The 17,188-nt window shown below is 40.9% G+C and overlaps 1 protein-coding gene across 1 annotated transcript in view; it reads right to left on the reverse strand.

The window, feature by feature from the left end:
- Positions 1–13,729: 13,729 nt before the first annotated feature.
- Positions 13,730–17,188, reverse strand: part of LOC108442804 (prostate stem cell antigen) — a 48,098-nt gene continuing 44,639 nt past the window's right edge. The window contains exon 4 of the mRNA XM_017723016.2: positions 13,730–14,443. Coding sequence (XP_017578505.1) covers positions 14,268–14,443 — 176 coding nt within the window. The 3' untranslated portion in view covers positions 13,730–14,267. The remainder of the gene's footprint in view (positions 14,444–17,188) is intronic.

Consider the following 17,188-nt stretch of genomic DNA (forward strand, 5'->3'; position numbering starts at 1 on the left):
AACATTCAACCCCAAAACAGGTGCACATTGATTTTAATGGATATACAACTCCGAAAACACATGCAATTGGTTCAATTGGTTGTCTGTGTCACTCTGAGAGAGAAAAGACCAAACATTTCTCAATATTCCTCAAATGATATAAACTTATTTAAATGCTTAGGTTCACATGCACGACAAAACAATGCCTAAAGTCTAAGCAGCTTCGTCTCAGATTTTGTACGAATAATCAATATTTGTGTTTTTTCAGCTTTTGTCCTAGAATATTTTCTGACATCCACTGAGAAAGATCTGACAAGCTGCTGGTCAATCTATCTCAAAGTCTTGATTATCAGAAGATGGGGAAATGTATAACAGGGCATCAGCACCATAGCTGTTAGGGCTGATGTGTGACAAAAGGATAGTAGCAAGAGTGAAAGGGAAGGTTTACAAGACAGTAGTGCGTCCTGCTATGATGGATGGTTTGGAGACTGGGCTCTGTCTAAAAGACAGGAGGCTGAGCTGGAGGTGGCGGAGATGAAGATGCTGAGATTTTCCTTGGGAGTGACAAGGATGGACAAGATTAGAAATGAGCAGATCAGGGGGACAGTGAAGGTGGAGCAGTTTGGAGATAAAGCCAGAGAGGCCAGGTTGAGATGGTTTGGACGTGTGTTGAGGAGGAATAGTGGATATATTGGGCAAAGAATGTTGGAGATGGAGCTGCCGGGTAGAAGGAGAAGAGGTAGACCTCAGAGAAGTGTTATGGATGTAGTGAAGGTGGACAGGCAACCCCTAAAGGGAGCAGCCGAAAGAAGAAGAAGAAGAGGAAACTCAACCTGAGGGGCCAACTCACCATTAAGGATGTTGGATTACAATCTTATGGTAGATGGCATCAAAGGTTTCACTAAGATTTAATTAAACCTTAAAAGAAGGATTTTCCCCTAGAAGAGTGGACGTTCCACCAAATGGGTGAAATTTCCTCAACACAGCTGCATTTTCTTGCGTTGTCTTTTCAACAGATGAACTAACCCTAAAAAGGTACGTTTTCTTTTCAACGGTTGAAGAAAAGCCCAAATCAGTGTATGATCCTCCAAACTGATGTGCTGTCATTTTAAAGGATTTTCTAACCCCAGAAAAGCTGCGTTGTCCTTTTCATGTTTGTACAAACCCAAGAACTGTTGTAAAAACTCCAAGCCAGGTGGGCTTTCATTTAACGATTTAAATAATCCCAAAACAGGTGTACCATCCTCAAATCCAGTGCGCTTTAATTTTCACCATTATACAAACAAAACAGCCAAAACAGGTGCAATTTCATTTTAACAGTTTAAATAACCTCACAATTGGTGCGTTTTCCTTTTAACTGTTGTACAAACCCCAAAACAGAAGCACTTTCATTTTAATGGTTTTACTAAGGCCAAAAGAGCTGCATTTTCCTTTTAACGCTTACACAAACCCCTAAACTGGTGCGCTTTCTGTTTAGCAGTTGTACTAACCCCAATATAGGTGGAGTTCATTTGTTTTGACGAATGTAACACACCCAAAACAGGAGTACTATCATCAAATCGGGTGCGCCTTAATATTAACAGTTATCCAACCCCCAAAAGGGGTTATTTTTCATTTTAACGATTTTATGAACCCCCAAAAGGGTGCGTTTTAATTTTAACGGTCGTACAAACCCCAAAAAAGGTGCGTTTTAATTTTAACGGTCGTACAAACCACAAAAACGGGTGCGTTTTAATTTAACGGTTTGCGCACCCCAAAACGGGTGCGTTTTCATTTTAACGGTCGCACAAACCCCAAAACGGGTGCGTTTCATTTTAACGGTTTTGCGAGCCCCAAAACAGGTGCGTTTTCATTTTAATGGTCGCACAAACCCCAAAACGGGTGCGTTTCATTTTAACGGTCATGCAAACCCCAAAACGGGTGCGTTTTAATTTTAACTGTCGTACAACCCCCAAAACGGGTGCGTTTTAATTTGACGGTTTTGCGAGCCCCAAAATGGGTGCGTTTTCATTTTAACGGTTTTGCGCACCCCAAAACGAGTGCGTTTTAATTTTAACGGCCGTACAAACCCCAAAACGGGTGCGTTTCATTTTAACTGTCGCACAAACCCCAAAACGGGTGCGTTTCATTTTAATGGTTTTGCGCACCCCAAAACAGGTGCGTTTTAATTTTAACGGTGTACAACCCCCACAACGGGTGCGTTTTAATTTTAACGGTCATGCAAACCCCAAAACGGGTGCGTTTTCATTTTAACGGTTTTGCGCACCCCAAAACAGGTGCGTTTTAATTTTAACGGTCTTACAAACCCCAAAACGGGTGCGTTTTAATTTTCATGGCGGTACGCACCCCAAAAAGGTGCGTTTTCATTATAACAGTCGTACAAACCCCAAGACGAGTGCGTTTTAATTTTAACGCTTTTGCGAACCCCCAAAAAGGTGGCCATTCATTTTAATGGATATACAACCCCAAAACACATGCAATTGGTTCAATTGGTTGTCTGTGTCACTCTGAGAGAGAAAAGACCAAACATTTCTCAATATTCCTCAAATGAAACTTGTTTAAATGCTTAGGTTCACATGCAGGTGTACCATCCTCAAATCCAGTGCGCTTTAATTTTCACCGTTATACAAACAAAACAGCCAAAACAGGTGCAATTTCATTTTAACATTTTAAATAACCTCAAAATTGATGCGTTTTCCTTTTAACTGTTGTACAAACCCCAAAACAGAAGCACTTTCATTTTAATGGTTTTACTAAGGCCAAAAGAGCTGCATTTTCCTTTTAACGCTTACACAAACCCCTAAACTGGTGCGCTTTCTGTTTAGCAGTTGTACTAACCCCAATATAGGTGGAGTTCATTTGTTTTGACGAATGTAACACACGCAAAACAGGAGTACTATCATCAAATCGCCTTAATATTAACAGTTATCCAACCCCCAAAAGGGGTTATTTTTCATTTTAACGATTTTATGAACCCCCAAAAGGGTGCGTTTTACTTTTAACGGTCGTACAAACCCCAAAAAAGGTGCGTTTTAATTTTAACGGTTTTCATTTTAACGGTCCACAAACCCGAAAAATGGTGCGTTTCATTTTAACGGTTTTGCGAGCCCCAAAACGGGTGCGTTTTCATTTTAACGGTCGTACAACCCCCACAACGGGTGCGTTTTCATTTTAACGGTTTTGCGAGCCCCAAAACGGGTGCGTTTTCATTTTAACGGTCGCACAAACCCCAAAAAGGGTGCGTTTCATTTTAACGGTTTTGCGAGCCCCAAAACGGGTGCGTTTTCATTTTAACGGTCGCACAAACCCCAAAACGGGTGCGTTTCATTTTAACGGTCGTGCAAACCCCAAAACGGGTGCGTTTTAATTTTAACTGTTGTACAACCCCCAAAACGGGTGCGTTTTAATTTGACGGTTTTGCGAGCCCCAAAACGGGTGCGTTTTCATTTTAACGGTTTTGCGCACCCCAAAACGAGTGCGTTTTAATTTTAACGGCCGTACAAACCCCAAAACGGGTGCGTTTCATTTTAACTGTCGCACAAACCCCAAAACGGGTGCGTTTCATTTTAATGGTTTTGCGCACCCCAAAACAGGTGCGTTTTAATTTTAACGGTGTACAACCCCCACAACGGGTGCGTTTCAATTTTAACGGTCATGCAAACCCCAAAACGGGTGCGTTTTCATTTTAACGGTTTTGCGCACCCCAAAACAGGTGCGTTTTAATTTTAACGGTCTTACAAACCCCAAAACGGGTGCGTTTTAATTTTCATGGCGGTACGCACCCCAAAAAGGTGCGTTTTCATTATAACAGTCGTACAAACCCCAAGACGAGTGCGTTTTAATTTTAACGCTTTTGCGAACCCCCAAAAAGGTGGCCATTCATTTTAATGGATATACAACCCCAAAACACATGCAATTGGTTCAATTGGTTGTCTGTGTCACTCTGAGAGAGAAAAGACCAAACATTTCTCAATATTCCTCAAATGATATAAACTTGTTTAAATGCTTAGGTTCACATGCAGGTGTACCATCCTCAAATCCAGTGCGCTTTAATTTTCACCGTTATACAAACAAAACAGCCAAAACAGGTGCAATTTCATTTGAACAGTTTAAATAACCTCAAAATTGGTGCGTTTTCCTTTTAACTGTTGTACAAACCCCAAAACAGAAGCACTTTCATTTTAATGGTTTTACTAAGGCCAAAAGAGCTGCATTTTCCTTTTAACGCTTACACAAACCCCTAAACTGGTGCGCTTTCTGTTTAGCAGTTGTACTAACCCCAATATAGGTGGAGTTCATTTGTTTTGACGAATGTAACACACCCAAAACAGGAGTACTATCATCAAATCGGGTGCGCCTAAATATTTACAGTTATCCAACCCCCAAAAGGGGTTATTTTTCATTTTAACAATTTTATGAACCCCCAAAAGGGTGCGTTTTAATTTTAACGGTCGTACAAACCCCAAAAAAGGTGCGTTTTAATTTTAACGGTTGTACAAACCACAAAAACGGTTGCGTTTTAATTTTAACGGTCGCACAAACCCCAAAACGGGTGCGTTTCATTTTAACGGTCGTACAACCCCCAAAACGGGTGCGTTTTAATTTAACGGTTTTGCGAGCCCCAAAACGGGTGCGATTTAATTTTAACGGTTTTGCGAGCCCCAAAACGGGTGCGTTTTAATTTTAACTGTCGTGCAAACCCCAAAACGGGTGCGTTTTAATTTAACGGTTTTGCGAGCCCCAAAACGGGTGCGTTTTAATTCTAATGGTTGTACAAACCTCAAAACGGGTGCGTTTTCATTTTAACGGTTTTGCGCACCCCAAAACAGGTGCGTTTTCATTTTAACGGTCGTACAACCCCCAAAACGTGTGCGATTTAATTTTAATGGCGGTACGCACCCCAAAAAGGTGCGTTTTCATTATAACAGTCGTACAAACCCCAAAACGAGTGCGTTTTAATTTTAACCCTTTTGCGAACCCCCAAAAAGGTGCCCATTCATTTTAATGGATATACAACCCCAAAACACATGCAATTGGTTCAATTGGTTGTCTGTGTCACTCTGAGAGAGAAAAGACCAAACATTTCTCAATATTCCTCAAATGATATAAAATAATTTCCTTTTAACGCTTACACAAACCCCTAAACTGGTGCGCTTTCTGTTTAGCAGTTGTACTAACCCCAATATAGGTGGAGTTCATTTGTTTTGACGAATGTAACACACCCAAAACAGGAGTACTATCATCAAATCGGGTGCGCCTTAATATTAACAGTTATCCAACACCCAAAAGGGATTATTTTTCATTTTAACGATTTTATGAACCCCCAAAAGGGTGCGTTTTAATTTTAACGGTCGTACATACCCCAAAAAGGGTGCGTTTTAATTTTAACGGTTTTTGCGCACCCCAAAACGGGTGCGTTTGAATTTTAACGGTCGTACAAACCCCAAAACTGGTGCGTTTGAATTTTAACGGTCGTACAAACCCTAAAACGGGTGCGTTTTAATTTAACGGTTTTGCGCACCCCAAAACGGGTGCGTTTTAATTTTAACAGTCGTACAAACCCCAAAAAAGGTGCGTTTTAATTTTAACGGTTTTGCGCACCCCAAAACGGGTGCGTTTTCATTTTAACGGCCGTACAAACCCCAAAACGTGTGCGTTTTATTTTAACGGTTTTGCGAGCCCCAAAACGTGTGCGTTTTAATTTTAACGGTCTTACAAACCCCAAAACGGGTGCGTTTTAATTTTAATGGCGGTACGCACCCCAAAAAGGTGCGTTTTCATTTTAACGGTTTTAATTTTAACGGTCGTACAAACCACAAAACGGGTGCGTTTTAATTTAACGGTTTGTGCACCCCAAAACGGGTGCGTTTTCATTTTAACGGTCCATAAACCCCAAAACGGGTGCGTTTCATTTTAACGGTTTTGCGAGCCCCAAAACGGGTGCGTTTTCATTTTAACGGTCCATAAACCCCAAAACGGGTGCGTTTCAGTTTAACGGTTTTGCGAGCCCCAAAACGGGTGCGTTTTCATTTTAACGGTCGCACAAACCCCAAAAAGGGTGCGTTTTATTTTTAACGGTCGTACAACCCCCACAAACAACGGGTGCGTTTTAATTTAACGGTTTTGCGAGCCCCAAAAAGGGTGCGTTTTAATTCTAATGGTTGTACAAACCTCAAAACGGGTGCGTTTTCATTTTAACGGTCGCACAAACCCCAAAAAGGGTGCGTTTTATTTTTAACGCTCGTACAAACCCCAAAACGGGTGCGTTTTATTTTAACGGTTTCGCGAGCCCCAAAACGGGTGCGTTTTAATTTTAACGGTCTTGCAAACCCCAAAACGGGTGCGTTTTAATTTTTATGGCGGAACGCACCCCAAAAAGATGCGTTTTCATTATAACAGTCGTACAAACCCCAAAACGAGTGCGTTTTTATTTTAACGCTTTTGCGAACCCCCAAAAAGGTGCCCATTCATTTTAATGGATATACAACCCCAAAACACATGCAATTGGTTCAATTGGTTGTCTGTGTCACTCTGAGAGAGAAAAGACCAAACATTTCTCAATATTCCTCAAATGATATAAACTTGTTTAAATGCTTAGGTTCACATGCACGACAAAACAATGCCTAAAGTCTAAGCAGCTTCGTCTCAGATTTTGTACGAATAATCAATATTTGTGTTTTTTGTGCTTTTGTCCTAGAATATTTTCTGACATCCACTGAGAAATATCTGACAAGCTGCTGGTCAATCTATCTCAAAGTCTTGATTATCAGAAGATGGGGAAATGTATAACAGGGCATCAGCACCATAGCTGTTAGGGCTGATGTGTGACAAAAGGATAGCAGCAAGAGTGAAAGGGAAGGTTTACAAGACAGTAGTGCGTCCTGCTATGATGTACGGTTTGGAGACTGGGCTCTGTCAAAAAGACAGGAGGCTGAGCTGGAGGTGGCGGAGATGAAGATGCTGAGATTTTCCTTGGGAGTGACAAGGATGGACAAGATTAGAAATGAGCAGATCAGAGGGACAGTGAAGGTGGAGCAGTTTGGAGATAAAGCCAGAGAGGCCAGGTTGAGATGGTTTGGACGTGTGTTGAGGAGGAATAGTGGATATATTGGGCAAAGAATGTTGGAGATGGAGCTGCCGGGTAGAAGGAGAAGAGGTAGACCTCAGAGAAGTGTTATGGATGTAGTGAAGGTGGACAGGCAACCCCTAAAGGGAGCAGCCGAAAGAAGAAGAAGAAGAGGAAACTCAACCTGAGGGGCCAACTCACCATTAAGGATGTTGGATTACAATCTCACGGTAGATGGCATCAAAGGTTTCACTAAGATTTAATTAAACCTTAAAAGAAGGATTTTCCCCTAGAAGAGTGGACGTTCCACCAAATGGGTGAAATTTCCTCAACACAGCTGCATTTTCTTGCGTTGTCTTTTCAACAGATGAACTAACCCTAAAAAGGTACGTTTTCTTTTCAACGGTTGAAGAAAAGCCCAAATCAGTGTATGATCCTCCAAACTGATGCTCTCTCATTTTAAAGGCTTTTCTAACCCCAGAAAAGCTGCGTTGTCCTTTTCATGTTTGTACAAACCCAAGAACTGTTGTAAAAACTCCAAGTCAGGTGGGCTTTCATTTAACGATTTAAATAATCCCAAAACAGGTGTACCATCCTCAAATCCAGTGCGCTTTAATTTTCACCATTATACAAACAAAACAGCCAAAACAGGTGCAATTTCATTTTAACAGTTTAAATAACCTCAAAACTGGTGCGCTTTCTGTTTAGCAGTTGTACTAACCCCAATATAGGTGGAGTTCATTTGTTTTGACGAATGTAACACACCCAAAACAGGAGTACTATCATCAAATCGGGTGCGCCTTAATATTAACAGTTATCCTAGAATATTTTTTAATTTTAATGGCGGTACGCACCCCAAAACGAGTGCGTTTTAATTTTAACGGTCGCACAAACCCCAAAAAGGGTGCGTTTCATTTTTACGGTTTTGCGAGTCCCAAAACGGGTGCGTTTTAATTTTAACGGTCGTGCAAAACCCAAAACGGGTGCGTTTTAATTTTAACGGTCGTACAACCCCAAAACGGGTGCGTTTTAATTTAACGGTTTTGCGAGCCCCAAAACGGGTGCGTTTTAATTCTAATGGTTGTACAAACCTCAAAACGGGTGCGTTTTCATTTTGACGGTTTTGCGCACCCCAAAACGGGTGCGTTTTCATTTTAAAGGCCGTACAAACCCCAAAACAGGTGCGTTTTATTTTAACGGTTTTGCGAACCCCAAAACGGGTGCGTTTTAATTTTAACGGTCGTACAACCCCCAAAACGTGTGCGTTTTAATTTTAACGGTCTTACAATCCCCAAAACGGGTGCGTTTTAATTTTAATGGCGGTACGCACCCCAAAAAGATGCGTTTTCATTATAACAGTCGTACAAACCCCAAAACGAGTGCGTTTTAATTTTAATAATCAATCAATCAATAGTGATCAATCAATAGAGTTATTTAGTACAAAATGGCCAATGCTACTCTTTTTAGCAGCTGTTTCAAAAGCTTCTGGAAAAACATTCCTGAACAGACAAATACAATATCTAAAACATTGTTGCCACCACACTCAAAAAGCATCTTAAAGAATGATGTAGCAACCGAGTCGATTTCACAGCATTACTGTAGATGGAGATCTGCTATTTGAAAAATCATATAATGCATCAGCATTTTAGTTTTCCTCCACAAACGAGTGCACTATTTTCTAAATGGGTGTACTGTCCTCAAAATGGGTGAACCTTCTCCTAAAAGGGTGCTCTTCCTTTCTCAACACCTGTATTATCCTCTAAAAGAGTGCACTTTCAAACCTTTCTTTTTAATGCTTGCGCTAACACGAAGACGGGTGTATTATCCTCAAAAAACATGGGCATTCATTTTTAACGGTTGCACTGACTCCAAAACAGATGCATTTTCTTTTCAACAGTTGTACTAACCCCAAAACAGGCGTCCTTTAATTTTCCACGGTTGTACTAACCCCAAAACAGGCGTCCTTTAATTTTCAACGGTTGTACTAACCCCAAAACAGGCGTCCTTTAATTTGTAACGGTTATGCTAACCCCAAAACAGGTGCATTTTCTTTTCAACGGTTGTACTAACCCCAAAACAGGCGTACTTTAATTTTCAACGGTTGTACTAACCCCAAAACAGGCGTACTTTAATTTTCAACGGTTGTACTAACCCCAAAACAGGCGTCCTTTAATTTGTAACGGTTATGCTAACCCCAAAACAGATGCATTTTCTTTTCAACAGTTGTACTAACCCCAAAACAGGCGTACTTTAATTTTCAACGGTTGTACTAACCCCAAAACAGGCGTACTTTAATTTTCAACGGTTGTACTAACCCCAAAACAGGCGTCCTTTAATTTTCAACGGTTGTACTAACCCCAAAACAGGCGTCCTTCAATTTTTAACGGTTATACTAACCCCAAAACAGGTGCATTTTCTTTTCAACGGTTGTACTAACCCCAAAACAGGCGTACTTTAATTTGTAACGGTTATGCTAACCCTAAAACAGGTGCATTTTCTTTTCAATGGTTGTACTAACCCCAAAACAGGCGTACTTTAATTTTTAACGGTTATTCTAACCCCAAAACAGGTGCATTTTCTTTTCAACGGTTGTACTAACCCCAAAACAGGCGTACTTTAATTTTTAACGGTTATGCTAACCCCAAAACAGGTGTGTTTCAACAGTTGTACTGTCCTCAAAACGGGTATTTTGTATTACTTTCAATAGTGCTACAAAATACTTGTGTTAATAGTATGTGCTGTAGAAATGTGTTATTTTTTATAATGGTTATTTTTGTCTGCTTTTGTTTCTGCAGCATGTTATCACCATGGCCATGACCAACCAGCTACCTCTCAGTGGGAAAAAGCTACCGACAGAAGTAAGCTATTTTATATTGTTCTCTCTTTCTATTTTGCTATTAAATACCTTTTTTTAATGTACAGACAAATACATTTTCTGCCATGATCAATGTTACAATGCTGAAATCAACTACTCATTTGAGCTTCTGATCTGTTTGTCTTCTTGTTAGTAATCTTTTTACTCTTCTTTCTCGCCGGCTGAAGTTGACCCTTCGTTCGGAGCTGCTGATTCAACAATTTACAGTAAACTTATGGCAGTGTTTACTATTTTGTCTACATCTGAAAAGTATAAAGTGTGCAGCAAATATGCGAACATGAACACTTCCTTTAGTTTACCATCATTCATTGATTCAGTGATTATTCTCAGCCCTGCAGTAACACTGACATGGTGGTGGTGTGTTAGTGTGTGTTGCGCTGGTCTAAGTGGATCAGACAGATCAGGTGCTACTGGAGTTTTTAAACATCTCAGTGTCACTGCTGGACTGAGAAGTCCACAAACGAAACCTACCTAGTCAACAGTGATGAAGGACTAGACGATGATTAGCTCATACTGTACAGCAAGAGATGAGCTATCATCTCTGGCTTTGCATCTACAAGGTGAACCGACAACGTAGGTACATCTAATAGAGTGGACGGCAGCACTCCAGCAGCACTGCTGCGTCTGATACACTCATACCAGCGCAACACACACTAACACTAGTACCTGCTCTGTGAAGGTCCATGGGGGTCCTGACCACTGAAGAACAGAGTAGCAGAGTATCAGAGAAACAGATGGACTACAGTCTGTAACTGTAGAACTACACAGTGCAGCTATACAGTAAGTGGAGGTGATAAAATGACCTGATACGTCACAACACGACTGCCCTGTGTCTGGAGGAATTTTTTTCCCCAGAGGTCTAACCAAGGCTGTTTCTGAATGTTTGGTTCCTAGATATCCTACCTAATCTGGGCCAGCATCTCCTATTCCAGATAATAAGATATTATCCACTAAACCAACCCAATTGGGATTAGGGAGAGGGAGTACTGTGTCTATGTTAGGCTGTGGGCAGCATTTTACTGCCATGATTCACTTGCACCCAGGAATGTTCTGTTTAAATCAGTACAAAATCAACATGTGCCAATGTGCATTGAAGCTGGTCTGGATTGGCTAGCTTGGGTGCCTTGGGTGACTGTTTATACCATTTAAGGTAAGAAATAGATCTGTGCTCTAACTTAACCTTTTCACTTCAAAAAAAAGGACAGATTCATTCAAAACTTAATATTGCATAAATAGCTGTTATTAGATCAACTAAACCAGCAGTTAGTGGTGTACTTTGTGTACTTCTGGTGCCGGTCCCAAGCCCGGATAAATGGTGAGGGATGCGTCAGGAAGGGCATCCGGCGTAAAACTTGTGCCAAAACTATCATGTGGATCACAAATATTATTGCCATACCGGATCAGTCGAGGCCTGGGTTAACAACGACCGCCTCCGGTGCTGTTGACCAGCAGGGTGCCGGTGGAAATTGGACTACTATAGGTTGCAGACCATCAAAGAGGAGAGGAGGAAGGCGGGTTAGACGGCAGCGAGAGAGAAGGAAAGGCAGGAGTGTGGAGGTTAGATTAGGGACTCTGAACATAGGGACACTGACTGGTAAAGGCAGAGAGCCTGCAGACATGATGGAGAGAAGGAAGGTAGATATTCTGTGTGTCCAGGAGATCAGATGGAAAGGAAGCAAGGCCAGGAACATTGGAGGTGGATTCAAACTGTTCTATCATGGTGTAGAGAGGAAGAGAAATGGAGTAGGGATAATCCTAAAGGAGCAGCTTGGGAAAAGTGTTCTGGATGTAAAGAGCGTGTCAGACAGGATCATGAGCCTGAAGTTGGAGGTTGATGGTGTGATTTTGAATGTGGTCAGTTCCTATGCACCACAGGTTGGTTGTCAGTTGGAGGAGAAAGAGGAATTTTGGAGTAAGATGGATGAAGTGGTACATGGTGTCCCTAGAGAGGAGTGATTGGTGATTGGTGCAGACTTCAATGGACATGTTGGTGAAGGGAACAGAGGGGATGAAGAGGTGATGGGTATGTATGGTGTGAAAGACAGAAATGCGGAAGGTCAGATGGTTGTAGATTTTGCAAAGAGAATGGAAATGGCTGTGGTGAACACGTATTTTGTGACATCCACTGAGAAATATCTGACAAGCTGCTGGTCAATCTGTCTCTAAGTCTTGATTATCAGAAGGAGGGGAAATGTAGAACTGGACATCAGCACCATAGCCATGAAAATTGTTATCATGTTTCCTAGAGACATGAGCTAGAGGGAGCATGTACAAAGACAAAAACAAAAGCCTGAAACTGAACCAAGAGGGACTCCACAAAAAACGGCAAATCACTTTTATGAACGATTACCCAAAACCCAAAAACAGGTGTGTTTTCATTTTAACGGTCGAACAAACAAAACAAAACAAAAATGGGTGTGTCTTAATTTTAACTGTCAAACAAACCACAAAACGGTTGTGTTTTCATTTTAACGGTCGAACAAACCCCAAAACAGGTGCACGTTGATTTTAATGGATATACAACCCCAAAACACATGCAATTGGTTCAATTGGTTGTCTGTGTCACTCTGAGAGAGAAAAGACCAAACATTTCTCAATATTCCTCAAATGATATAAACTTATTTAAATGCTTAGGTTCACATGCACGACAAAACAATGCCTAAAGTCTAAGCAGCTTCGTCTCAGATTTTGTACGAATAATCAATATTTGTGTTTTTTGTGCTTTTGTCCCAGAATATTTTCTGACATCCACTGAGAAAGATCTGACAAGCTGCTGACCAATCTATCTCAAAGTCTTGATTATCAGAAGAAGGGGAAATGTATAACTGGGCATCAGCACCATAGCCATGAAAATTGTTATCATGTTTCCTAGAGACATGAGCTAGAGGGAGCATGTACAAAGACAAAAACAAAAGCCTGAAACTGAACCAAGAGGGACTCCACAAAAAACGGCAAACGGTCGAACAAACCCAAAAACAGGTGCACGTTGATTTTAATGGATATACAACCCCCAAAACACATGCAATTGGTTCAATTGAAAATCAAAATCAATTGTCAATCAATAGTGTACCATATTTTAAAGGTCTAATCCTCATTCCTGTAGGGCCTAGAGCATCAACGTTATCATCAGTAACCACAAACTGGTTGAACAGGTCTGATATTAATTAGATTAGTTAAACAAACATTTTTCGTTTCCGGAAGTATCAAATTCCAGGAAGGACACAGACCCGTTTGAGTGGAACGTATGTGGCATCTCAAGGCAGCTAGCAGATGGTTGGTTTACTTGGCCAACCAGCAGTTACCTGCAGTTCAGCGACCATACCTACTATAGATTGTGGCACCACATCAAACTGGGATGGGGTCAGAACATATTACAGCATTGGACATCATCTGGGCAAATTTACCTCTTTAATATAAGCCTTAGTTATTTCTGACTGTTGCCGATGAACATTATTAGTACCTATATGAATAACCGTCTTAGAATACCTACAGCTAGCTAGCAGCTTCAGGTACCCTTGAATATCCTGCGTCAGCTACAGAGAGTCAGAGCCCTGCTGACTAGCCCTGCTCTTTTCTAATTTCCAGATGTACACACGACTTCTCCGTCACACTCCTACACACTAATCTTCTCCGTCAAGTAAGAAACTTACACTTCTCACAAATGAAGTTTGACGGAGAAAGAGGCATAGCTAAACACGTTGCCCTGCTATACTGATACTTATGTAGTATTGTCAGCTGATCTGAGTCTTTCCAGGTGTCCCACGTATCTGATGAGAGAAAACAAGTAGCCTCCAAAAGTCATTGCTTTAATTTATTGTCAGTAACATGCAACCACTAATTAACATTGAAAAAATGAAAAAATAAAAATAAGGAAAAAACAGCAAGAGACTAGCAAAGTTGAGTGGAGAAAACAGCAAACACTCCTGAGAAACAGGAACTGCTTATGCTCAGTCCTTACATAACATAGCTGCAATAAAAGTACCAAGCCTCAGAACTGTAATTATTTATTATTCAGCTAGATAACATCAGCTATACACTTAGTCTAAGCTATTTGACTTTGAATTAATCATAGAAGAAAAGATTGCCAGGCTGCTTACTGAGTGCAACCTCCTTATTTCTTCAGCTGAGCTAATAAAAAAAATAGGTTTCACACCAGAAATAAAGGTACTAGGCCTCATTGACTTTGATTGGTTTTGAAGTCTCATCATTTCTTCTTATCACCAACATTAACAGAGCAACTGAGCAAGTAATGAAAAAATAGGAAAATTACATCAATTTTACTAACAGTAATAATATTTCTGTTATTCCAGTAAGAGATGAATGACTGAGAGAGGAGCAGCAGAGAGCTCAGATGAAGAGGATGGAGAAGAGCAGAGGAACCAGCATGATGAGGAGACTCAGCTTAACCCCCTCAGCGCCGTTACACAGATCTCCCTCACAGCATTTGACCTTTCCAGTGGCTTCAGCCGCTTTACACACAAGGCTGGTTGTACATCCTTTCCCACTCAGCCCAAGGCTCATCACTGAATGTGAATGTGAAAAGAGAGGGTTAAGAAAGATATTCAGTTTGGTTCAGTAGATCTTCAGTTCACCTCAGTTACAGTGATGTGAAAAAGTTTCTAATTCTTCACAGATTTTTCACACTTGAATGTTTCAGATGATTAAACTACTTTTAATATTAAACAAAGATAACCCATGTAAACACAAAATGCTGTTTTTTAAAGATTACTTTATTTGAAGGAAAAATGCTTTTCAGCCCTATCTGGCCTTATGTGAAAAAGTAACGGCCATACAAAATCAACCAGTTAACCAAATTCAACTGACTACTGGGTTCAATTTCACACCCAGGCATGATTACTGCCATACCTGTTGAATCTATAGGACTTGTCTAACAATGTGAAGCTGGTTAGAAGGTCTGAAAAAGCATACAAATAAAAAATAACATTGTAAAGGTTCTGAACTGGGGGGGTGGTTTGGTAGGTGCTAACACTGGAAGCAGGGGTGAAGCCAGAGAGCGTCTTTTTACTCATAACCAACAATAATCAGCTTTTCAGCCAGCAAAATCAAGGCCCGACTTGCGGGGGACTTTCCAGTCTTTCCTTGTCGGGGTCTCTTTCTCTCTCTGGGCTCTGCCAACTACTGAAGGAAGAGATGACTATAAGTCGGCTGGCAGAAACAAGGCACAGTTGAGCATCATCAGCTACTTACCCTGCTGGTTCAGCCAGAGCAGCTTCTCCGACCCGCACTCAACACTCGGCCACGCCCCCCTCTCCACAAACACAAAAAACCTAATCTTGCATTACACAAAAAACATCTAGATGACCTCAAGACTTTTTAGATAATATTCTGTGGACTGATGAGGCAAAGTTGTACTTTTTGGAAGACATGGGTCCCATTACATCTGGTGTGAAGCTAACACCGTTTCTACCATAAGAACATCATACCAACAGTGAAATGTGGTGGTGGTAGTGTGATGGTCTGGGGCTGCTTTACTTCTGCAGGACCTGGACAACTTGTCAAAATTGATGGAACCATTGACTCTGCTCCATATCAGAAAATCCTGAAGGAGAATGTCAGGCCTAAAGCTCAAGAGCAGGACAATGTTCCAAAGCACACAAGCAAGTCCACCTCTGAATGGCTCAAAAGAAACAAAGTTAAGGTTACGGGGTGGCAGAGTCAATGTCTTGACTTGAATCCCAATGATATGCTGTAGCAAAACCTTAAACACCCAGTTCATGCTCAAAAACCCTCCAGTGTAGACAAATTCTGCAAAGAACATTGGGCCAAATTTCCTCCACAATGATGTAAAAGACACGTCACAAGTTATCGCAAATGTTTGATTGCAGCTGTTACAGGCCAAGGGTGGCACATCCAGTTCTTAGGTTTAAGGGGGCAATTACTTTTTCACATGGGTGATATAGATTTTTAGATAAATCTTTATCTGCAGTAAATGGAATAATCATTTTGTGTTTACTCATGATTTTGTCTTGTATTAAAATGAGTTGGATGATCTGAAACATTTAAATGTGACAAATTAGCAAAAATAGAAGAAACTGGAAAGGGGCAAATACTTTTTCACAGCACTGCATGCAGACATTGTAAGGAGTCTCATCAAAATAATGGATCTCCTTTCTTAAATGATTCACTGTTATTGTTTAGTTTTACTCATTTACTGATAAGAGCAATCACACAAGAAAAGTCTTACAGAAAAATATTTCTAGCATCTGGGGTAAACGAGGAAACAGCTCTTTTCTATTGTCCCCTGTTTGGTTACTCCGCCCCTTAGTGTTTTCACCTGTCCCTCATTGTTCCTTGTGTTTGCCGGTCTTTGTTTGATGTCTCGGTCTCTGTTAGCTGGTTATTCCGGTTTATGTCATGTCTGTCCCCCAATCTGTCCATGTTGGCCATATGAACCTGGACTGTCTAGACTATGACCCTGGATTTGCCCTCAATAAAAGTCGCTTAGCTCCTCACATGCGTCCGCTACCTCGCTCCCCGTTACATGTTCTAAGTGAATATAAATTAACACATCCTCTACAGATTAATACACAATTACTGTTTATTTGCTAAATTTAACATACTGGAAAAGTAAAAAAAAACATGCACACATCGTATAGTTTATATTCCATATTTTCCAATATGTTAAACTCAGAATATTCCTATTTATGTTCTCTGTACAGGATCCATAGGGGTAATGGAGCAAGTGGAGCTTGTGCGCTCCCACTTTTTATCCAAGCAAAAAAAATGGATCTCCAGTTGAAACAACTGTGGGAGCATGAGATCAAAAAGTTATATTTTACTGTAATTTAAAGAACCTTCTCTAAAACAAACATCACCTGTGATGGAGATCAGTAAAAATGCCTGACCTTTTGCTTTTTTGGAGGAGAAAGACGAGCAGAAAAATGTCCACCAGGTTTAACGTTACCTAGTCCAACATTAGTAGCTGCTTGAACATCACGACTAAGGCTACGTTTACACAGCAGGTAAAAGTGGCCTGAATCTGATTTCCTCACCAAATCCGATTTTTTGGTTTGGCTGTTCACAGTATCCTTTAAATGTAATCTGTATGTGATCATCCCTTAAAGCGACCCGCATGCGCAAAAGAATATTGCTTCACGAGGCTCGTCCAGAGGTAAACAGTCATGGCGGCCAGTGAACACCTGTCACTCCCGGAGCTTCAATGTCATCTTTGTCAGCATTACAGGAGTGAGTATGAGGTTCCAGTGATTGACAGCTGGACTCATCACCCACAGTGTGGTCGAGTTCAC

This window comes from Pygocentrus nattereri, chromosome 9 (genome assembly GCF_015220715.1).
Source record: "Pygocentrus nattereri isolate fPygNat1 chromosome 9, fPygNat1.pri, whole genome shotgun sequence".
In the NCBI taxonomy this organism is placed as follows: domain Eukaryota; kingdom Metazoa; phylum Chordata; class Actinopteri; order Characiformes; family Serrasalmidae; genus Pygocentrus; species Pygocentrus nattereri.